This window comes from Bos taurus, chromosome 16 (genome assembly GCF_002263795.3).
Source record: "Bos taurus isolate L1 Dominette 01449 registration number 42190680 breed Hereford chromosome 16, ARS-UCD2.0, whole genome shotgun sequence".
NCBI lineage: Eukaryota > Metazoa > Chordata > Mammalia > Artiodactyla > Bovidae > Bos > Bos taurus.
Window position 1 is genome coordinate 38,829,075 of NC_037343.1, and position 24,487 is coordinate 38,853,561.

The following is a 24,487-nucleotide window of genomic DNA, read 5'->3' on the forward strand; positions in this document are numbered from 1 at the left end:
TATGAAAATCTTTACAACAAGATATTATACACATCTCTACCCTTCTTTAACAGTGTATATTCCAAATTTAGCCTTTTATTACTGCTAACTAGAAATCGGCAGTATTAACAAAGTATTATTTACAATATGCTGCTCTCAGATGCCAGAGAAAAGTGAATGAGCTTTGGTCACACACTGACTGATCCCAAAATGTTGATAACTGGTGTTTTTCTCCTTACACTCTAGTTGTTTCCCTTGCTGTTTGCTCTCACTTCTCAATATTACAGCTCTTTAGAGCTATTCGCATTCTCTTCATTCCTATAACCCGGAAGAAACTTGATCATGTTTAACTACATCAAACCAACACTAAATTTAGTTCTAATACCTGGCTTCAAGTTTAAGGATGGTCTAAACCTGTGCTGTCCAGTAAGGTAGCCACCAGCCACAGGTAACTGTGGAATGTAGTCGATTTGACTACAGAACTGAATTTTTTATTTCATTTAATTTTGATTAATTTTCATTTTAAAGCCAATACTCAGTTCAGTTACTGGAGAATCTTTATGCGTTTGTTAACAATTTGGGTATGCAAATCCACTTTTTCCAGTGAAAATTTAGCATTTGGATTCAGGTTTGTAAAATATACACTAGACTTAAAAGACTTAATATGAGGAAAAAAAGTTCATACTTCATTAATAATTTTGATTGATTACATATTGAAATTATGAAATTTTGGAATTATTGAGTATCCTCTTTACCTTTTTTAATGTGGCTATTGGAAATTTTTAAAGTGCATGTGTGGCCTACATCCCACTCTTATCAGGTAGGACTGCTCTAAAGTCTTGTTACTCAAAGCATGGTCCATGACCAGTAGTATCTGCAAGTCAACTTGCTAGAAATACAGGATCTCAGGCTCACCCAGACCTACCAAGTCAACATCTACACATGAATAAGATTCCCCACGCAATTCTTAATAAGATTTAGAAGCGCTAATCTAAACAGCTGTGATCCTCAATCTGTGGAAAAGAATCAGATTTGTTTGTTTTAATTTCCAAGGAAGTATAGACAATTATATTTGTGAAATACAATAAAAAGAGCTATAATAAGGTGAAAATGAAACAAAACATAAATTCAAATTTCTTTGAAAGTGTGTACAAGGCAATTACTGTAGAAAATCACTATTATACTTGTGACTTTTTACTAAACAAAACATTATGTGTGAAATACCAGTTCTCCATTAAACACCTATAGCCACACTTTCTCTATGCATCGTACATATTAATACTTAAGGCTTATAATGTGGTAATTAAGCTTGCTTCTTGTTTGTCATTTTATCTAATCTGGATTGGATGGGCGACAACACTCCTCCCAAGACCTAACATATATCTAAACCGTTTCTGAGTTTTGTTTAACAGCACACATAAAGAAATGAGGCTCACAGAATATAAGAATGGAATGGAAGAAAAAAATTCAAAGCAACCTCAGCAAGCTCAGGATATTCATTTTTTTAACTGCTATCCAAAGTGAAGCAAGTGGCACTGTATTTTTAAAACTTATCTTCAGTCCTTTACCAGTAGTAGTCAGTTCTGACCATTTATTCTGTAAAGTTATAATCAAATATCAATTATCTTCCAATCAAAGAAAATAGCTTATAGCTTTTATGCACTTTTGGGTAATAGTTTTCAAACTAGCCTTGAAATATCACACACTGTAATGGAGTCCTACTCACATGACTACTACACAGTTCAAATCCCACACAACTCATCACATGACTTAGACAAAGCCAAGATGGATCCCGTTCATCACTAAGGAGTCCGCATGCGTGAATACTGAACAATGTCAAATTATCGCTATAAAAGTTTTAAGACGCTTACCCTCAACTTCTGTACTTACATTGTCATAAACTGGTAGCAAAGAGTTCATACCAGTCTGGCTCTTTGAACAGCACTGCTTTAGATCTTCTACAGAATAAAAGGTCAGGATTTAAACAGTCATCTTTCTCCGAAGCCATTTAGATTCCAGTTTTCTAGATGTGTTCTGGATAAATAAGACTATCAGATGTGGAGCCACAAATAAGCAAGATAATGGGAACTCATCAGTTGATGAGATCTGTATCATTACTTCAAACTATAAAGATATGTTATAATTTTATTTTCTGTTATCACAACACATGTCACATTTCATGCAGCTCTAGATTCACACCTTTTGAGGGAACAAAGTACGTCCTCTCCATATGTGAGGTTTATATTCACATTTCTACTTGATCATAAAAATGATTTTTATTTCACAGGAAAAAGGAACTATACATATCCAAGATGGCAAATAATATTAAAATGCTAAGAACTTTCCCACTGAAATTAGAACAATCCTTTATAATACACCCAAAAAACAGAGACAATGTATATACCTAAATGAGTAACTAAAACTGCCCACTATTCAGCCTTGTAGTATTAGTTGTCTGAGATGTTGTTATTTGCTGGTTATTTAAGTTCAAACTGGGATGGGAAATTCTTTAGCATTTTGCCATGCTCGCAGTTGTCCAGTCTGGAAACCCTTGACCTGCTTCTTCTCCCAAACCATAAATCTAATCAGTTTAGATTTTAATTGTAATGCATTAATTGTAATGCACAGCATTAATTGTAATGCATACAATCCTATGCATTCTACCTTTCTGCTACCTAACAAATCCAATCTTTTTCAGTTTCAACTGTCATTGCTTTTGCTCAGGTTCTCATTGGCAATTGTATGGATTTGTGTTTCTAGTTCTTAACTAGCCTCATTCCCTTCCTTTCCAGATCCCTTTATCTTTTGTAAAACCAGAATTATATTTTCAAAATTTAATATGAATCACTTCCATCAGTTTCTACGAAATTCAAATTCCTTAATTTTAGATACAAAATCCTTCATAATCTGAATGCCCTTTCTCCATAATCCTTTTGACAATACCTCATGAAATCAACATACCTAGCAACCGTTCATCCTCTAGAAACTACTTTCTGAGTCTGGTGTATTTCCATATTTTCCTTTATTTTGCAGTGATACTGTGTAAATCTAGACAGGTAAGTTTATCCTATGTTTGTTAGCACATAATGATGAAATTGTAATTCTTATCCTGATATTCATCATTTTTCAAGTTAAGTGCAGGATACCAAATCCCATTAGAAAGTAGAAGGTCGCATACATAAATTGTCTGGGTCACCTTAATCTTAGTCAATGTTTCAAATATCTAAAAATTAGTATTCATTTCATGTGTGTGCACGCTATATGCACACATGCATACACACTCATGTGCGTGCACTGCTTGTACAGGAACATGTTGAAGAAGGCAGAGCCAGCCTCTACAAGTCTGTGGTTTCCAACAGCTGCAAGGAGATGTCTTGTTACCCGGACTTTCCATTCCCAGAAGATTATCCAAACTATGTGCCAAATTCTCAATTCCTGGATTATCTCAAAATGTATGCAAACCGGTTCAACCTCCTGGAATGCATTCAATTCAAGGTAAGAAAGGCACCAAACATCAGTTAGCAGTCAGGAAATATTTCCTACCTATTTTGTGTTATCTCTCTCTACCTGGGGTTCTATAAATGAGAGAATGAACTGGCAAGACCAACAACACCTGGTTGGATTCTTTTTCCCCTTTTACTTACAATCACCCTAAGTAAATCTGGAGGTGGAAGTGAATAGTTGGCTTAAGGATTCATCTGTAGAATTTTTTTAGTTTGCAATGCTTCCATCCAAGTATCCAAATGGACCTTAAAAATATCAAATCACATTTTCAGTTTGAGCCAAATGCCTATACACAGGGACATTGAGAACTTCCTACCAGCTCCTGGGTTCTCCCTTTTTACTGTCCTTTTTACTGGCTCATATACAAGAGAATCTCACTGTTTGAAGGAAAATTTTTCTAGATATCTTTGGAATTAGAAAAATCTTTGACGTTGTTCTTCTCATTGACCATACCCACCTCCTTTCCCATTTTAGGGGAAGAGACAGGTGGTAGGTAGAAAGACAGAAGCAAATAAATATATCCTCTTTCTTTCTTCCTGTTTTTCCTTTCTCTCAAGAAACACATGAAAATTCATATGATTCTCTTCTCCTATTATCCTCCCTATAAGAGGTAGGGATGGTTAGGAATTGATGGAGAATTACACAGAAAAAGTAACATGCATGGAAAGATTGATCAAAACAAGTACCATGTAAGATTCACATTCACAACCTTTAAAGTATTCCTGATCAAAATGAAATCACTGTCTGTACCTCCATATTCATTACAGCATTATTTACAAAGGCCAAACTATAGAAATAACTTGTGTCCATTGATGGATAAGTAGATACAGAAATGTAATAGATGATTAATAAATAAGATAGACAGACAATGGAATATTATTCAGCCTTGGTAAAAAAAATATTCTGTCACTTGCAAACACATGGATGAACCTTGAGGGCATTATACTAAATGAAATAACTCAGACAGAGAAAGATAAATTTACATGATCTCATTTATATGCAGAATCCAAAAATAAAAAGGGACCTTCCCTGGCAGTCCAGCAGTTAAAACTCTGAACTCCCAATCCAGGGGGCATGTGTTCAATCCCCAGTTGGGAAACTAAAGATTCCTCATGCCCCCCGAAGCATTGCCAAAACAAACAAACAAACAAACAAACACCAAACTCATAGAAATAGAGAACATACTGATGGCTGCCAGAAGTAGGCTAGGGTGTAAGGGAAGGTGGTCAAAAGGTATAAACTTCCAGTTATAAGACAAATTAGTTCTGGAGATACTTTTTATATTGTGTAAATCAATCCTGGAGATGTATTGGTAATTATACCATACTGTATATTTGAAAGTTGCTGAGAGAATAGATCATAAAAGTTCTTATCAGAAGAAAAAAATTGTAACTATGTGGGGTGATAAATGTTAACTAAACTTATTGTGGTAATCATGTTACAATATGCACACATGTCAAATCATTAGGTTGTACACTTTAAACTTATATAGTGTTATATGTCAATTATATCTCAATAAAACTGGAGAAAATTAAAAGTACTCAAGTTGTCCAAAGAATATTTCATCCCACTTCCTTATTTCCCATGGGATAGAGTAAAAATAAAACAGTGCCATAATCAATGGATATAATCCACAAAAATATTTTTAATAATGTATCAGAATTTCTGAACCTGAACATTTCCTTCACTACATGCTTTCCAAGCCTGTTTTAAAATATATATATAAAACTGGATGTTCACCAAAGTTTTAAGAAAGTACACACAAGCAGCTGTCTGTGAGAGGTTTTGTTTTTCCTTCCTCTCTATACATTCTAAATTTTCAATGATAAATTCAGTATTTTCAAGATAAAAATAAATTTTATTTTGAATGATTTTTTAATTAGCTGAAATTTTATGTTTTAAAAAGATGATTGCTAATACAAATGTAGACCCCCCAACAAGCACTTCAAGTATGATAAACCAGACAGTGAACCATTAAGTTGGACTTGAGAAGTCTGTCTTCTTTGAAACCCGAAGAGGAAAATGAGGCAGCAAAGTCTCTTTTACGCTTTTAAATTTGACTTGTAAATTTCTTTTATATATTTTCTGAATCAGAACCTCATACCCATGGACATACATGTAGTGGAAGAGAATAAAAATAGACCACAGTTGACCCTGGAGCAACATGGGTGATTAGAGGGGCCAACTCTACACAATGGAAATCTCCCATTTCCTGCATTTCTGTGCTGTTTCTGTATGCACAGTTCCACATCCATGGATTCAAACACTTATAAATCCTATGTACTGTAATATTTACTGTATTTTAAAAATACACATAAAAGTGGACGTGCAGAGTTCAAACCCATGTTGTTCAAGAATCAACTGTATTTGAAATTCAATCAACTCCACAGAAATTCACCCATAAAATGAGCACTTTTCCATAGTTGCCTCAGTCTGGGCAAACTTCAGTACCATAGCCTGTAAGGCCTTTCATAAGCTAAGATACTTGTGACCAGATTTATATTTTCAATTATATACTATCCATGTCTCTATGAAAGGAACTGTTGAAAAGAATTGTCTCTTGAGTCCCTTCGCTGTTCACCTGAAACTACCACACCATTTTTAATTGGCCATACTCCAATACAAAATAAAAAGTTTAAAGTTAAAAAAAGAGCTGTTTCTATAGGAACTAGACATGGCAGAAAAAGAATTTCAAAAACACAGAAATATCCTAGGTTATAATCTTGGTTCTATTACTCATTGTGAGACTTGGAGCAAATCACTTAAAATTTTTGGACCTTATCACCTCTCTTCAATACCCCTCTACAACCCTAAGTTTAGAATACTTCCATCCAGAAAATTGTGATTAACCTGAGAGCCCAATTCAACGTCTAGGGTTATGCTTATTATATTTAGTCTGTGCTCGAGAACATTTGAAATAATTGGCATGTCAGCCAGCAAGCCCTTTCTGGAATCTTGAAAACTATTAACCATGTCTATGATTCTTTTTTCAGACAAAAGTCTGCAGTGTAAGAAAACGCCCAGATTTTACTGCCACAGGCCAGTGGGAGGTAGTCACTCTGTGTGAAGGGAAGCAAGAGTCAGCCATCTTTGATGCTGTCATGGTCTGTACTGGTTTTCTTACTAATCCGAATCTACCACTGGACTCCTTTCCAGGTATAGCCCTTTCTACAACTGACTTTAATTTGTCTTATGTGACCAACCCTGATACTGGATTGTTCTGGAAATACATTCCTATTGATTTCCTCCATTAAATAAAGTAGTGAGGTAAGAGGGTTTTTTCCCCTGACCAGCGCTATTTGGCCAGATTTTGGCTTTCATGAGTAACAAGTTATGAGTACCAAAGAGTAGAATGAATAACTATGAAGCAGTTTTATGCTTCACTGAGGTTCAGTGTCCATCCCTAAGTAACTGGCAGCACCAGAAAGCCTTTTAAGACTTGGGAGACCTAGATAGTTTGCTAGCCTCAGCAGCAGTGCATTGACAAAGGTGAGAGTAGAGGTCACAAGCATCAATCTGTGAATAAACGAAACAATAACTTGATTTTTGTTTGTTTGTGTCTATGGGTCATGGTAGTTACCTAGACCAAAGGTTTACGGCACTGGTTAATAGTCACCAGGGGCACGAGTCTTGGGAGGCAAATTAAGACATCTTTGGGCCTCAGTTTCTTCATCTGGCTTTTGCAACCATGATTCATTTATGTCAAATTTCAATTGGATTACAACTCAGAGGGAATAGAAAATCCAGAGGTTTGGCTTATTTAATCTGTAGCAAAGGATTCAAAAGGTTCAAATTTTAGCAAATTTTTCTCTGAATCATCTAAATATTACTTGTAATGATCACAAGGCTCAGTTCACAATTAACTCATCTCCCTCCAATGATACCTGGTCTGCCCCCAGCTGTTACTGAAGTCAGGCCACGTTAAGATAAAACACACCCTGAAAACTGTCATAGACTATAATCATTGAATTGGAAAGCAGTTCAGCCTTCTTCCTGGTGCAGGAAACTCTTCAGCATCCCTGAGAAAGACTCAACAGCCTTGGTTTAAATGCATTCAACTATGAATTCTTTCCACCTCACCCATTTCTTGCCTACAGAGAAAATCCCTGAGTAGGCAAGTTACTCCAACTCCCACATAGGAGTGCCTGGTACAGGATCACTCCAAGAATCCAGAAAATTTCATGACATAGAGAGTACACTGTGTTTATTGCTAAGAATACAGAAGTGGATAAGACAACACATAGCCTGCACAAAAGGAATGAAAAGAGTTTTATAGGGGTCCAGTGGAGGAATCACAGTCTACATATGACCTGTAGTGACAGCAATACTTACTTTACAACAAATTCATGTACTTGAAATGGTCCTAGACCTGCCCTGCAGATGTTACTCAAGTCAGGTCAGATTAGGATAACATATAGCTTGAAAGCAATGGAGCCAATGTGCTCAGTTTAAATCAGATGAGCTTGGGACCCAAGTATCTATACCCAAGGTATAGATTCCAGGCTATACAATTAAGAAGCTATGATCCTTTTGAAGTTCATAAGTGTGATCACTGGGTGTTCACACTGTTGCATAACATGTTCAGTTCAGTTGCTCAGTTGTGTCCAACTCTTTGCGACCCCATGAATCGCAGCACGCCAGGCCTCCCTGTCCATCACCAACTCCCAGAATTCACCCAGACTCACGTTCATCGAGTCAGTGATGCCATCCAGCCATCTCATCCTCTGTTGTCCCCTTCTCCTCCTGCCCCCAATCCCTCCCAGCATCAGGGTCTTTTCCAATGAGTCAACCCTTCGCATGAGGTGGCCAAAGTACTGGAGTTTCAGCTTCAGCATCAGTCCTTCCAATGAATACCCAGGACTGATCTCCTTTAGGATGGACTGGTTGGATCTCCTTGCAGTGCAAGGGACTCTCAAGAGTCTTCTCCAACACCACAGTTCAAAAGCATCGATTCTTCGGTGCTCAGCTTCCTTCACAGTCCAACTCTCACATCCATACATGACCACTGGAAAAACCATAGCCTTGACTAGATGGACCTTTGTTGGCAAAGTAATATCTCTGCTTTTGAATATGCTATCTAGGTTGGTCATAACTTTCCTTCCAAGGAATAAGCATCTTTTAATTTCATGGCAGCAATCACCATCTTCAGTGATTTGGGGCCCCAAAGAAATAAAGTCTGACACTGTTTCCCCATCTATTTCCCATGAAGTGATGGGACCGGATGCCATGATCTTCATTTTCTGAATATTGAGCTTTAAGCCAACCATTTCACTCTCCTCTTTCACTTTCATCAAGAGGCTTTTTAGTTCCTCTTCACTTTCTGCCATAAGGGTGGTGTTATCTGCATATCTGAGGTTACTGATATTTCTCCCAGAAATCTTGATTCCAGCTTGTGCTTCTTCCAGCCAGCATGACATGTACTCCCTCCTAAACCTTGTTAGGACACCGGCACATTACCCATCAGACGTTTAAAAAAAAAAAACTATATAATCTTGGGCTTTCCACTTAACCTTTCTAAACCTCTGTTTTCCTTCCTAGAAACTGAGGGGTTTGACCTACCTTACCCAACAGCATATATCACAAATCAAGCAAACAGAACTCTATCAGTATTTGCCATCTTTCTCAATATCCATATTACCAGCCACTACCAATTGGTTATTTCAAATCCATGGCTAAATTATTATTAAGGAGCCTTTGAGCACTAAAATTTCATGACTTTAGCCTTGAAATGGAGTCCTCCAAACCTCATCATCTCTCTCTCTGCCCCACAGCAGACTTACATACACCCTGGAGTAGTTGTTAATTGTCACAAAAATTAAATTTGTTGAAGTTATTAAAAAAAAAACATGTCATGAGTTCTGGAGGCAATTCCAGAAGAAAGCGTTCCAAAAAGTCTTAGTAAATATAATAGGTATTACAGCTGGAATAAATATATAACTTCCCAAGGTAATTTATTTTATTAATTCAGAAACCATATACATTCAGCTGTGTTTACTAACACAGCCACTTCACCTAACAAAAGTTCTTGCTCTGTTCTCCTGTAATATAAGTGGGGAAAGTATTAGTCTGATAGAAGACTCAACCACGGAGTCTCATATTTGTCCACTTGTGATCCAAAAAAGCCTGATCAGAGAGAATCTAAGACAATATAACATTCACAGATAATTCTATTATTCTAATTAAACTTGTCCAGCTCTCCATTCCTGGCAGTTCTTGAATCCCTATTGGGTCAAATGTTGAGCTAAGTCAATATTTGAATTTGATTGCATCATTGCTAAATTCAAAATGATCTAGATTGTGGTTGGGTTTTAACTGAGATTCATGTTAGACTTCTAAATATTTAAGGTGAAATAGAGTTACTGGCCTTGGTTAAGGCCCAGTAATGCGCCACTAATGTGCCACAGCATCCATATCCTGAGAATTCACTGAGAATCTAGATTTGCTATCATATTTTCTTTAAAAAAAAAAAAAAAGTTCTTTGCACAGGATGTACTACTTTTGACTGTTTTATGCAACCTAAGAGTATTTTCCAAAACCCTCCACAAGCATTTGATGTTTCAATGAGATTTGGCATCAACTGAGATGTCTTATCTAGTTCAAACAGCGCTGATCCCAGTATAACTAACATAACCCCTTTTTCTCTGAGCCAACTCTGGCTGACTCAGCAAACCTAGCCAAGTTACCATCAGTCACCAAAGTAAACACACAAGGATCTTTCAAATAGGGACTATAATTTTATTTCCTTTTTTAAAAAAGGTTTGGTTGCACTGGGTCTTTGCTGTGGCACTCAAGCTTCTCTTGTTGCGTCACATGGGCTTAGTAACCCTGCAGCATGTGGGATCTTAGTTCCCCGAGCAGGGATCGAACCTGTATCCCCTGCACTGGAAGGCAGATTCTTAGCCCCTGGATCACCAGGAAAGTCCCATATTTTTATTTCTTATTTCCCATATCATCTAGCACAGTGTCTGGCACATAAGAGGTGTCCAAAAAGTTTGCTGAATAGAGTGGAAGCACTGACTCATAGTTCACTTTAACTTCTCTGCTCTTTCTCCTTGCTTACGAAAAGTTCTAAATAATCAATTAGTAAATACAGTATTTCTGTCACATTCATTTCTATCAAATTTTTAAAAGTAATGACCTCTTGTACTTCAGCTTAGTAAGTCTTAATGCCATGATTTTTTTTTCTTTCTTTCCTTTTTTTAGTTTTTTGTTTTGTTTTTTGTTTTTAGCAGAAATTGGTTTACTGCAGGGCAAAGCAAGGATGGGTGGCTCATGCTCAAAAACTTTGAAATCCCTAGTAGGTTGGCAGGGTGGATTTTTTTACAGTGCCATGATATTTTAACTTAGTAATCATATAGTAAGTAAAACTAGAGGGCCATCTAGTGAGATGGAGTAAGTATCTCCATGAAATAATCACTCACCAATTTCTGTATCTTGCATAATTATGTATCCATGTTTCAGATTTTCTTAAAATTGAGTATGCTATTAAAACAACCTAAGTCACCCATCAAAAGGATGTTATTAGCTAAATAATGTGTGTTTCATTCACAGATCTTGTAAACTTTCTATTTGACTTCCTTTTTTTTCTATAGGTATAAATAATTTTAAAGGCCAGTATTTCCACAGCCGAGAGTATAAACATCCAGATATATTTAGGGACAAGAGCGTTCTTGTTATTGGAATGGGAAATTCTGGCACAGACATTGCTGTGGAGGCCAGCCACCTGGCAAAGAAGGTATTGTTCTTGGTGTTACCTAATGAGGGGCTTTATCTTAAGATGCTTGCCTCAAACAAACTGTGTTTGACACCATGATAAATGATGAAAAGAAAAAAGAATTCCTAAAACACACACACACAGACAGATTTTTAAGGTACTTTTTTCTTGAATGTTCATACATGTTACTATAAATTCCAGGTGTCATATATCGTGTCATTTTTCCTCACAAATTCAGTTCTATGACTTCCTATTTGTGCTATTTTCCCAGCCAAAGTGAGTTACAGCAAGCATCTGTTTCTTACTCAGTCCCATAGGTCAGAAAATTCTGGCTAATTTTTTCTTACTAAGATCTTCCATTTGCTCCTTCCTTTCCTTATTGGTTGTCACCATCCTCATCAAGTCCATACCACCTCACGTGGGATCTATTACACAGTCCTCCTCACAACAATTATGGAAAGAGTTACTATTACTGGGGCTTGCTTATTCTGTACTGAGAACAGCACTAAAGGCTTTACTGCATGACCTCAGCCAATCATCAAAACAAGCCATGAAGTAGGTACAAGACTCCTTAATCACAAGTGAAGAAACTGAAACCTAGAGTTAAACAAGCTGCCTATAGGCACACTACCAGCAGTAGAGCCAGTCCTCAAACCCAAGTCTCTTCCATTCAAAGCCCCTGCTCCTAATTCTACCTTAAGGGCCTGTACTCCTATCCCAGTCAACCTCCCACACACGACAATCCATCCAGACCCCCAACCACCAACAGACAAATCCTCTGAAAAGCCTATTCTCTTTATGACACTCATGTTAAAAAACTAACAACTCCTCCTTACCTAACAAAAAAAAATCATAAATTACAGGGCTCTCCATCACCTGGTCCAGATCTGCCATTTTAACTTTATCCTACACTACTTTCCCACACGATCATCAACTGAACGCTGATTGATCTGCTCTGTGACCTTTCCCACCCCCAAGTCTCTATTTTCCCCTTCATTCACACCATAGCCCTCCCTTCTGCAGTGCCCTTTTCTCTTTTATTACAATTTACATTTACATTCCCAGATACCTCTACCCAACACAAAATCATCTCTCCAGTATGAATTTATGTAATAATTGAAATTTACACTCCTCAGATGGCACTTTTAATTCTTGGTATTGCTCATTACCTTTTATGAGGTTTCTCAGTTGGCACTAGTGATAAAGAACCTTATGAAACGCAGGTTCAGTCCCTGAGTCGGGAAAATCCCCTGGAGGAGGGCATGGCAACCCACTCCAGTATTCTTCCCTGGAGAATCCCCATGGATGGAGGAGACTGGTGGGCTCCATCCATAGGGTCACACAGAGTCAGACACGACTGAAGCAACTTAGCACGGCATGGCAATTACCTTTTATATATAGGTAAAATATATAGTATGTATTATTTATAGTATGTATTTTCTTTCCAACTATGCTATAAACTCATTGAAAGCCATTCAGGCGACAAATCAATATTAGTCATTGAATTCTGCTATACCAAATGTTGTGCCAGGCATGGAGGCTACACGAAAGAATAGAATAATCAAACAGGATTCCTGCTGTCATAGATGGTATGCTGCTGCTGCTGCTAAGTCGTATCAGTCGTGTTCGACTCTGTGCGACCCCATAGATGGAAGCCCACCAGGCTCCTCCGTCCCTGGGATTTCCCAGGCAAGAGCACTGGAGTGGGGTGCCATTGCCTTCTCTGATAGATGGTATAGTCATGGGGAAAACAGATGTCAAGTAAATAAGTATAAATAATTAGGTAAATAATTGCAAGAATGAAAATAGGTATGAGGAAGAAAAATTAGGAGTGTGTTCCTTTCTGGAACTTTAAGGAAGGAACTTGATGATTGATTGACTGATTTGGAGAAACTTAGCAATTTGGTAGAGTTATCCTGAAGGAAGGGAAAGGAGGTTCTGAAGCAAAAATCAGCACAGGCCCATTCACAATGACCACCACACGTGAGTCATGCATTACTACTTCTATTTCTCTAACCGCTGGAAATTTCTGCAGTCTGAAAACATGCTTTGGCACACACCATTTCTATATTGACAAAGAAACTCCCCTTGTTTCAGAATATAATTCATTTCTACCAAAATATCATATCTGATTCTGCATCATGATGAAGAAAGGCAGGTGCAAATATGTCTAACATCAGAATTACTGATGTGCTCATAATTCTTGCCACCATAAGGCTCCATCATATTATTAGGCTTCCCTGGTGGCTCAGATGGTAAAAAATCTGCCTTGCAAGGCAGGAGATCCAGGTTCTATCTCTGGGTGGGGAAGATCCCCTGGAGAAGAGAATGGCTACCCAGTCCAGTATTATAAGGTCAAACAAAATGTGTCATAAAAACACTAACACTGCAGCTATGGCCACCATGCCCCAGTTTATTGGAAGAAAAACCAGGCATTAAACCAGTTGTTTTGTATTTGCAAAGGAACAGATCAGTTGACTAAATTTTTCAACTTTTAAAAAGTTATACAGACAACTCCTTGTTGTATAGGTTCCAAAGCAACTATTAGCTTAACAAACTAGGTCAGCTGATAAACTCAAATAGTTAAATAATCTGTTTTTTAAAAATCCACTAAAACTAGTTGTATTACTAAATTTTACTGTCAGTTCTAACAATGTTTATGTTGAAACTCTTTGCAGACATTTTTTTTTTTTTTTAGCTGCACTGTGCAGCATGTGGTACCTTAGTTCCCTGGATAAAACCCGTGCTTCCTGCATGGGTTTGATCCAGGAAGGCAGAGTCTTAACCACTGGACCACCAGGGAAGTCCCTATAGACAACTTTCAGTTGGATCCTTGCCCTGCTCTTGTTCATAGTCACTAGCATACAAAGTTGTTATCACCTGAGATAACATTATCTTCTCACATGAGATTCTAAGTTCCTATGGCTAACCACAATATATAATTCACCATGGGGTCTAGCACTGAGCCTGGCAGATAAAAAGGGCTCAATAATACGTGCTAAGGCATTTTCATACTCTAGATACTCAAACCATTATCTCAAAAGAATAACTTTAAAGTGGGAGTTAGAGAAGCCAAAACTGTCTTGTCAGGGAGGTATTTTGGGCGTGGCTGGCTATTTGGTGCCTTTCAATTCATGAAACTTCTCTCATCTCTGACGAACCAGCCCTGTTCACTGTGTCAAACTGAGTGACCTCTTTGATTGCTTCTAGGTGTTCCTCAGCACCACTGGAGGGGCATGGGTGATCAGCCGTGTCTTTGACTCAGGGTACCCATGGGACATGGTTTTCATGACACGATTTCAGAACACATTCAGAAATTCTCTTCCAACTCCAATTGTGAACTGGTTGATAGCGAAAAGGATGAACAGCTGGTTCAATCATGCAAATTATGGCTTAATACCAGAAGACAGGTAAATACGGAGGGTCTGCAGAAGGCTGTTAGGGAGAAGGGGCATTGGTCCTTCCAGCAACCATAATACAGCAACAAGACTGAGTATGAAGGAAAACTTCATATGAATTACTTAGTCATAATGGCTAACTGTTTTTAGTGCTTGGTAAGTAGAATTATGTGATACATAACTGTCAACAACCCTTTAAAGTAAGCCATATAACCTCCCTTTCAGAATGGGTATACTAAGACTTAGGGAAGTTCAGTCACTTGCCCAAGTTAATCTAGTACCAAGCAGACTCTGTGACCTTGGCAAGTTACATAAACCTTAGTTGCATCAATCAAAAGAGAAAAACTTGTCTATGACTCTTCCAACAAAAGCACACTATTTCACAGTGTGGGAAAAACTTAATCCTTCACCATCTTTCAAAGGACAGTGCCTTCTTCCCAAGATGACCTTGATTTCAGTCTTGTCCTTTCAGTTACAACCCATTACTTATCCCATTAATGAGAACCAGTGGTTTTATTTTACTTCCTCATTCATTGACTCTGTACAATTATATTCCATTGCCAGGGTAACACCACAGCCTAGAGATCCTGTCTGATCTTCCCCCAGATTCCACTCTGGACCAGGATGGATCAGGTGGCACCCAAGCCACCAGGGTTGGCAGGCAGCCCCCTTCCTGCTACATGTACTTCATTCCTCTAGGTCTCTTCATCCTTCTCTCATATACCTTCGTCTCTCCCTGCTTGTCTAGTCCTGCTATTGTCTCCATTTTTTTCCTTTCTTACCTACCCTCTTCTGTTGCCTAACTCCAAGTCCCCTAGGAGTTTTAAACTTTTCACCAGAGCCTTTCCTACCATAAGCTTGATTTAGCCTAAATGGCCACTCAAAAGACTTTATTTAATCCCACAAAGCCTAGAAAATGTAAAAGAAGCCTGAGGAATTATAATATCTTCCCTGTTAGATTTAGCTAATCCTTTTTCATTTCCAAAGTTCTTAGAAATACACTATTTCATATGTTCTTCATCCTACCCAATCAACTAACAAGGATGGCAAGTATTAGCATCCCTATTTTACAGGTGAATAAAAGAAAGCCTACAAAGACGAAATGGTTTTCCCAAGCTCTGTTAAATATAAACATTTGGACACAAAGCCACCCTAACTACCTCCTGCTCCAGAGCACCTTCCATTTTATCACATTGTCTGTTTCTGTGCATTCACCATAAGCCCAAAATGACTCAGCTTACTTAAAATCATCTTGCAAAGTATTTGCTTTGTGATTCCAAAGACACAGCCAGAAAAGGGTGATTCCAAAGGCATAGCCAGAAAAAGCTAATTCTGCCCTGGTTCCTTTATACACATGCATGTTTTCCTTGTACAATTGCTTCCGAGGAGGAAAGAGTTTCTAGCATTTCTCAGCAGATAGAGAAGTCCCTGGTGTCCCTTGTGGTCCTTCAGCATTCAGCTCTCTCTAAAATGACAGGGATAGCTGAATGCTAGAATTCAGCAGGAGAAGCAGAGCTAGAGAAAACTCTGACCTCCTTCTCCCGAGGCTTCTAAATTCTTGTAAATGGTAAGCATGGTTCCATCATCCCTCTTGGTCATTCATGAATCCACTCCCACAGAGGTAACTTCCCACAATACTGTCACCTCCTGCCTAGCTGAGGGGCCAGTCACAGAATGAAGAGGAGAAGGGGAGGAGGAGAGAGGGCTGGCCCCATCGGTCCCTGGCAGATCTCTTCCTTATCCATTTTAATGTCTAGGGTACAGCTAAGAGAGCCTGTGCTAAATGACGAGCTCCCAGGCCGTATCATCACTGGGAAAGTACTCATCAAGCCAAGAGTTAAGGAAGTGAAGGAAAACTCTGTCGTATTTAGCAACACCCCAAAGGAAGAGCCCATCGATATCATTGTTTTTGCCACTGGATACACTTTTGCTTTCCCCTTCCTTGACGAGACTGTAGTGAAAGTCGAAGATGGCCAGGCATCGCTATACAAGTACATCTTTCCTGCACATCTGCCAAAGCCAACCCTGGCTGTCATTGGTCTCATCAAACCCTTGGGCTCCTTACTACCCACAGGGGATACGCAAGCTCGATGGGCTGTTCGGGTCCTGAAAGGTAAGTGTATAAGAAATAGGAGACCATGGGAATTCCCTGGCAGTCCAGGGGTTATGACTCCTCATTTCACAGTGGAGGGCTCAGGTTCAATCCCTGATTGGGAAACTAACATCTCACAAACCACATGGTGTGGCCAAAGTAAAATAATTAAATTTTTAAAAAGAAATAATAGGATATATGTGTTCAGTTTACCATGTCATTTTAGGTACTGGAAATTTTGAGACTTTTCCCACCTCCCATCTAAAATAATAGAATTTTTTTAAGCAAATCCATCTATTGTTCACTGAATTACAATATCACAATGAATTTGTGCCAGTACAAGCACAGAAGATAAATCATGGATCAAAAAATATCAGCTGCTATTCTGACTCAATCAACTGGTTCAATTAACATTTTAACATTTTAAAAGCTCAATCAATTGAATGACAAATTCAGTCAAGCCAGTTGTGAGGTTCTGCAACATCAAATAAGTAGTGAGGGGATCTGATTCTTATCTCTTCAACTGGTGGCATAATCACCAGGAGTTAACATTACTCTGCTAACATTTCTGCCAAAAGAATAAATGACTAGCTGGGTACTAGAAATAAAAGATGTGCAGTAGTAAAGCATCTTTGCCTGCTAAGTAAGCACTGAAGTTACATTGCATTTTTATTTGTTTGCTTTATAGGTGTGATTAAGTTACCACCATCAAGCATAATGATTGAGGAAGTTAATGAAAGGAAAAAAAACAAGCCCAGTGGGTAAGTTAAATGCTATGCATTCTTTTTGAATCATAACTAAAACTGGTAAAGCAAGAGCAAAGAATTGTGCGAGTTACACTGGAGAAAAAAGAAGCGGCTAAGACTCAAAAGGGGGGGGAAAAGACTAAGCTAGCCTGTTTTAAGGAAAGAAAGGCAAAGGAAACAGGTTTTAATGTCCTAAACCATCACTTTAGACCATGGTCATCTAGCACGACATGGAGACGTGGAGTTTAGATTCTAAACCAAATGTAATTAATCCTTATCTACCAGATATTACTCTATACTTCTATCCATAATCAGAAGGCAAACTGTTGTGTTTATCCACTCTGACACCAAAGGGTCTGCTCATTCACTCATTTCAGCAAATCTACGTTCACCTCTCCTGTTTTTATTCAGACAGCCACTCTAGAACATGAGTCAAAACAGGGCCAATGGACCAAATCTGCCAACCACCTATTTTCCTATTTTAAATCATTGGAAAGAAGAAGATTTTATAAAACGTGCAAATTATGTAAAATTCAGATCACTGTGGCCATAGTAAAGCTTTATTAGCACACAGCCCCACTCAAGTTTGGGCTTCCCTGGTGGCTCACTGGTAAAGAATCTGCCTGCCAATATGGAGGACACAGGTTTGATCCCTGGGTGGGGAAGATCCCCTGGAGAAGGAAATGGCCACCCACTCCAGAATTCTTGTCTGGGAAATCCCATGGACAGAGGAGCCTGGCGGGCTACAGTCCATGGGGTTGCAAAGAGTCAGACACGACTGAGCGACTGAGCAGACGCAATTTACGTATTGTTTAAGACTGCTTTCATGTTAGGACAGCCAAGTTGACTAGCTGAGGTAGAAACTGTAACATGGCCCTCATAAACCTTAAGTAGTTAGCATCTAGTCTTCTGAAGAACAAGTTTGTTGGCCCTTCTCCAGAGACAGGTCTCCACTTGTGCTCTGCTTTTTGGCTACCACGAAGGGCCGGGACAGTGGAAGGCAGACGGCCAGCTGGGAGGGACTCTTGCTCTCCCCAAGTCCTAATCCTAAAGCTCCTATTATTTTCTCTGTTTTACTATTTATGTTTCAGACTTTGACATATATTTTTCACTTGGGAAAAAGAAGGGGTTTGTAGCCGAGAAAAAATTCTTAAAATCACTGCATTTAAGAAACACCACTTTTCTCCTTCATATATATTTCCAAACTTCAAATGTTGTTCTATCCTTGTCAAAGTCCTAAATCCCAAAATTATAAAAGCACTTTCAGTGTCTCTCAACCTGGGATATGATCTGATCTCCATTATGCAATTCTGGTATAACATAAATCACTAATTAGAACTACATGAAGCAAAAGCTTTTGTCACTTTGGTCAGTCAAGGGATTAATTAATTAAGGATTAATACTAGCATTACACAGAATTTCACCCTACTGAGTTTTGTGATTTTTCACATTATACAAATCAAGCAATAATTGAGTTTCAGGAAGATGTAGGAATAGTAAAATTATATAAAACCTTTTTTTCTAGAAATTGCTAGTCATTTGACAATAGGACTAAAGTAATACTAGATTCATTATCAGCATTTGACGAACCATGTGTACAGAGTGTTTTTTCAAAGGATCTATCTTGTATTTAAACAATACCATGAGACCAATAGACAGCTATGGGCATGGAGGGAAGAATACAGAAACCAGTTCAAATTTTGCAGCCTATTGTTTACTTCTGGCACTTTTACTTGTTCTAAGGTTACCATTATTTAATCTTTTTGTTTTCTCCTTTATCCCAATCTTCCTTTTATAAAGGTTTGGCTTGTGTTACTGCAAAGCTTTGGAAACCGATTATATCACATATATAGATGAACTCCTGACCGCTATCAACGCAAAGCCCAACCTGTTCTCTCTGCTCCTGACGGATCCACGCCTGGCTTTGGCCATCTTCTTTGGCCCATGCACACCATACCAGTTCCGTTTGACTGGTCCAGGGAAATGGGAAGGAGCCCGAAATGCTATCATGACCCAGTGGGACCGAACATTCAAGGCCACCAAAACTCGAATTGTACAAGAATCCCCATCTCTCTTTGCAAGCTTACTTAAAGTCTTCAGCTTTCTAGCTTTGCTTGTGGCCATTTTCCTGATTTTCCTATAAATAAAAAATTACCTAAATAAACTATCAAATGCACAGAGTAGATGGACAGCAATCTGGTTCCCCCACTGCAACAGCTTTGCCTTCATGACTATAATCTATATCTGAGCAATGAAAGCCACCCCTTCCCCTTCCCTGGCTGGCTCAAAGGCCCACTAGTATTCCTGAGTGTCTCCCAGCTCCACCTGCTTCTAATGCTAGAGAAAGATAACCAAGATTTCTGTGCATTTGAAGACTGCTGGAAGGTTCAAAGTTCATTTTAGAAGAGAGAGCTGTCTCAGACACCACTCTGAGCAATTAGACCTCTTTCCTATTTTCATAGATCTTGATTAAAACTCAATATTTCACGAAAGAAATACTAAATGGTTGTACTAAAAGGGCACTCTTATGGTATCAGCTGATTAAAAATAAAAAGAAAGCAAAAGCCTATGATTATTTTTGAGTGGTCTTTAATTCTCTTTTTAAGAGCTGGGGAAAAGAGAGAAGGGGATGAGAAGTCTATTAATAAAGACCATAAAAGGATGGGAGCTGTCAATGACTTGGTTGGAGTGTTTCTAAAGAAATGTACCTGCCTAGAAGTCCCCATCCCCCTAGAATGCACTCTTCAACCAAACAGGGTCTCCAGCTGACATAAGAACAAACCCAATCAGATCTATTGCACAGAAAGCAACCACCTCCACCCACTCTTGGAACCGGCCTCCAGCACCCAAAGTAAAAACACCTTCCACTCACATACACCTTTACAATTCTGCTTAAAGAGGCAAACAGCTGCCTCTTCTAAGGGTCAACGAAATCCAGTTGGAAAAGACAGAGCTGAGAAGTCTTTCACAGAGAGATAATAGAAGAAAAGATAGGAAAAGAAGAGCAAAAGCAAACACCATGTCAAAAGCAGTTTTTGACCAAGCTATACCAACCCTGGATCCTCTCTCACAGTTACACATTTGAGAATGTGACTCAGCCAGAAAAGGTGTTGCCTTCACATGATCTCACTGACGGGCTTAGATGGCCAACTTCTCCTCACAGAGAGAGAGGCCCATGGTTTTCACACTGGAGTAAATTCAAAACCTACGGAATCAGGAGTAAGTGAGTTGTGTAGGTAAGAAGAGATGTAGTTTGTGGCTCTTCCACTCTGGTCCGCTCTTGCAGCTCCTCTTTTTTGTTCCATTTTTTAACACTTCTAACCAATTTCCAATTTCACTTCTTGACATATGTGATATTGTGATATGTAATAACAACTGTATATTTGGTCTTCCTCATTTCCAGCACAGAACTCCTAAGACTCTTGAAATCTCCTAAGTGATCAGAACATAAAGATATCTTTTGTTAATGAGGTGACTTTTGGAAAACACCTAAAGATGGGGGCCAATCACCAGAAGAACAATCCATATGATTAGAGGATTGGAACTTTCCTTCCCATCCCTTTGATCTGTGGGGAGGGGAGAGGCAGGCTGGAGGTTGAATCAGTAACCAATGGTTAGTGACTTAATCAATCATGCCTATGTAATGAGTATTAGTATTAGTATTAGTCGCTCAGTTGTGTCTGACTTTTTGCGACCCCATGGACTGTAGCCCGCCAGGCTCCTCTGTCCATGGGATTTCCCAGACAAGAATTCTGGAGTGGGTGGCCATTTCCTCCTCCAGGGGACCTTAAATAGCAAAATTTGAACCACGTCTTCCAAGTGCCATTCTTCATAAACCTATTTAAAATCAAGCTTAAAAAATCACCACCAGCAAATCATTTTCATAGCCTATATGGCAAGTGAACATTCTTCTATTTAATTTTTCAGCACTGCTTTATTATAAGACATAGGTTGCAAAAAATAATAAGCTATTTGTATTGTAAGCTGAAAAGAATGAGAATCATAGAGTAGATCTGCAGCAATCTCTTCTGAGGATGGCAAGAAAAATAGACATTTCAACTGCGCCTTTAGATTTGTAGTCAGGTTGATGGAAACAAATAGCCCCAGGTCTTTTACCTTAAAACCTAAATAAAGAAACAAACAGCTGGCCAGCCAGAGGTGTAGAATTGGTGTAGAATTTAAAGGCTCAAGAGACAGTTTTCTATGACAGTCAACCTGGGGTATCCTCTAATGCACATTAATGAAATCTCCTATGTAATGAAACCGCTGTAAAAACCAAAAAGGATGAGGTTCAGAGAGCTTCCAAGTTGGTGAACACACAGAGATTCAGGGAGAATGGTGCCCTTGAGAGGACATAGAAATTCCATTCCCTTCCCACCTACCTGGCCCTGTGTATCTCTTCTACCTGGCTATTCCTAAATTATATCATCCTTTTATAATAAACTAGTAATCTAGTAAATAGAATGTTTCTCTGAGTTCTGGGAGCCAAACTAGTTCACAAAAGCACTGATTATTTTAGCAAATTCGTTGAACCCAATTAGGGGCTCACTGAAACTTCCTACCTACAACTGGCTCTCAGATGCACAGGTGACAACCTGGGCTCATGACTGACATCTGAAGAGAAGGCGATCTGGTAGGACCAAGCCTTTAATGCATAGAACCTGATACTATCTCTAGGTAGATAGTGTCAGAATCGAGTTCAACTGTAGGAAACCCAGCTGGTCTCCAAGAACCGCTCAATGGTGTGGGGGGAAAACCCCCCACACACACATTGGAATTGGAAGCAGAGCACTTAATATAGGAACTCATAGTGAAAAACTGCTCTGCTGAATATAATAAAAATGACTTTGGGAAATGCTTTTCTCTCCTGTGAAGCAGAGCTGACACTTTAGTATTCCTCATGAAGTTGGCTGGGAAAGTTGGGTACCCAGGATGAAGCATGGCAAGGTAAACTATCCAGGCAACCATGGGGCAAACTATGGGATCACAAGCTGCCACCTGAATCTAATCTCATCTGCTGAACACATTGTGCCAAGGGACTGAATACACAAACAGATTATTGCCAAACCATCTACAACAATAGAACTCTGACCCATACCTCTGCAGCAATCAGATTAGAACATTCAGGACCAGGACTTGGTCACAATAGAACTCTGACCCATAACCTCTGCAGCAATCAGATTAGAACATTCAGGACCAGGACTTGGTCAATAAGTGCCAGCTTCTCTAACTCTTGCCCTAGTTCCAACTCATGAACAACAAAGAAAATCAAATATAATCCCCAAACACAGGCACATGTGATGCCCTGCTTCTCATTAACCCGCCTTCACCTTTCCCATGCAAACAATCTCCAATAAGAGTATGTCTGAATGCCTCTCATTTTCTAATTTTTTTAAAAAAATTCCCCTTCCTGCCTTTGAATCTCTGCCAAATGTAATGATGGTAGCTGAATTTCTTACTATGGCAAGCTCTGTCTTCATGGGGAGGTCAGTACTACACAATTTAACAAGAAACAGACAAGGAAATATCAGTTGATTACTCCAAAGTTGTTGTTGTTTGTGGTTTAGTTGCTAAGTCGTGTCCAACTCTTTTGCAACCCCCTGGACCGTAGCCTGCCAGGCTTCTTTGTCCATGGGATTTCCCAGGCAAGAATACCCAAGTGGGTTGCCATTTCCTTCTCCAGGGGATCTTCCCATCCCAGGGATTGAACCCGTATCTCCGACATTGGCAGGCGGATTCTTTACCACTGAGTCACCTGGGAAGCCCCTAGTCCAAGGTAACAGAGCTAATAAGTGGCTGAGTGAAGACATGGATCTGCAAAACATACATCCAGGGATCTTCTTAACTCCAGCATTTAAGCTTGTGGTTTCCAATGTAAAAAATGACTTCAGAATTCTTAATAGTGATATCATGAAAATCATATTACAAGGATATTGCTCCATGAAAGCATCCATATGTCTCCCTTCCTCACTCTGCCTGAGTGTGTGTACAGACCTGCCTCTCTATCCAAGCACATCTGCCCTGTTGTGTCTTGGATCTTGCAGCTAATTTCCTCCATGTAGACCACTATGTTTCTGAATCTCCACATGCATCTTTTTCACTGTTCATTCCTCCCTCTTCTCTGACCATGGCTATTCTAGACCTACTCTGTGGCCATAGTGTAGAACAAGTTCAATAGGAAGAAGAGGTCTCATTCTTCACCTTGGAATTAGTCCATAAATCATACTGGGAAACAGCTGTCAATTATAGTTTTACAGAGTTTCCAAACAAGTCTCAGAATCAAAATTAGATAACCTTGAAAGGAGTGCTCTTGACAATGCTTACTCATTTATTTAACTATGAAAGAAGAAAACAAATATTTATTGAGTACTGTTTATTTTTAAACTGTGCAATTCTACATCAGTTCAGTTTAGTCACTCAGTCATGTCCAACTCTTTGCAACCCCATGGGCTTTCCTGTCCATCATCAACTTCTGGAGCTTACTCAAATGCATGTCCATCAAGTCAGTGGTCAGTGATGCCATCCAACCATCTCATCCTCTGTCGTCCCCTTCTCCTCCTGCCCTCAATCCCTCCCAGCATCAGGGTCTTCAAATTAGTCAGCTTTTCACATCAGGTGGCCAAAGTATTGGAGTTTCAGCTTCAACATCAGTCCTTCCAATGAACACCCAGGACTGATCTCCTTTAGGATGGACTGGTTGTATCTCCTTACAGTCCAAGGGACTCTCAAGAGTCTTCTCCAACACCACAGTTCAAAAACATCAATTCTTCTGCACTCAGCTTTCTTCACAGTCCGACTCTCACATCCATACATGAACACTACAAAAACCATAGGCTTGACTAGACAGACCTTTGTTGACAAAGTGATGTCTCTGCTTTTTAATATGCTGTCTAGGTTGGTCATAACTTTCCTTCCAAGGAGTAAGCATTTTTTAACTTCATGGCTGCAATCACCATCTGCAGTGACTTTGGAGCCCAGAAAAATTCTACATAATTGCCAATTTAATTCTATATAATTACCTATTGAGATACATTTTTTCAATTACTGATTGAAA

General features: G+C 39.0%; 1 protein-coding gene across 3 annotated transcripts in view; it reads left to right on the forward strand.

Annotated features, from left to right (window-relative positions):
* FMO1 (flavin containing dimethylaniline monoxygenase 1) overlaps positions 1–20,002 on the forward strand; it is a 47,195-nt gene extending 27,193 nt beyond the window's left edge. For 2 of the 3 annotated variants that reach the window (XM_010813213.4, XM_059875325.1), the window contains 7 exons: positions 3,286–3,474; positions 6,477–6,639; positions 11,076–11,218; positions 14,408–14,607; positions 16,353–16,708; positions 17,376–17,448; positions 19,234–20,002. In XM_010813213.4, coding sequence (XP_010811515.1) covers positions 3,286–3,474; positions 6,477–6,639; positions 11,076–11,218; positions 14,408–14,607; positions 16,353–16,708; positions 17,376–17,448; positions 19,234–19,576 — 1,467 coding nt within the window. In that variant the 3' untranslated portion in view covers positions 19,577–20,002. The remainder of the gene's footprint in view (positions 1–3,285; positions 3,475–6,476; positions 6,640–11,075; positions 11,219–14,407; positions 14,608–16,352; positions 16,709–17,375; positions 17,449–19,233) is intronic. The other variant, NM_001206199.1, reaches the window with a different exon arrangement.
* Positions 20,003–24,487: the final 4,485 nt, after the last annotated feature.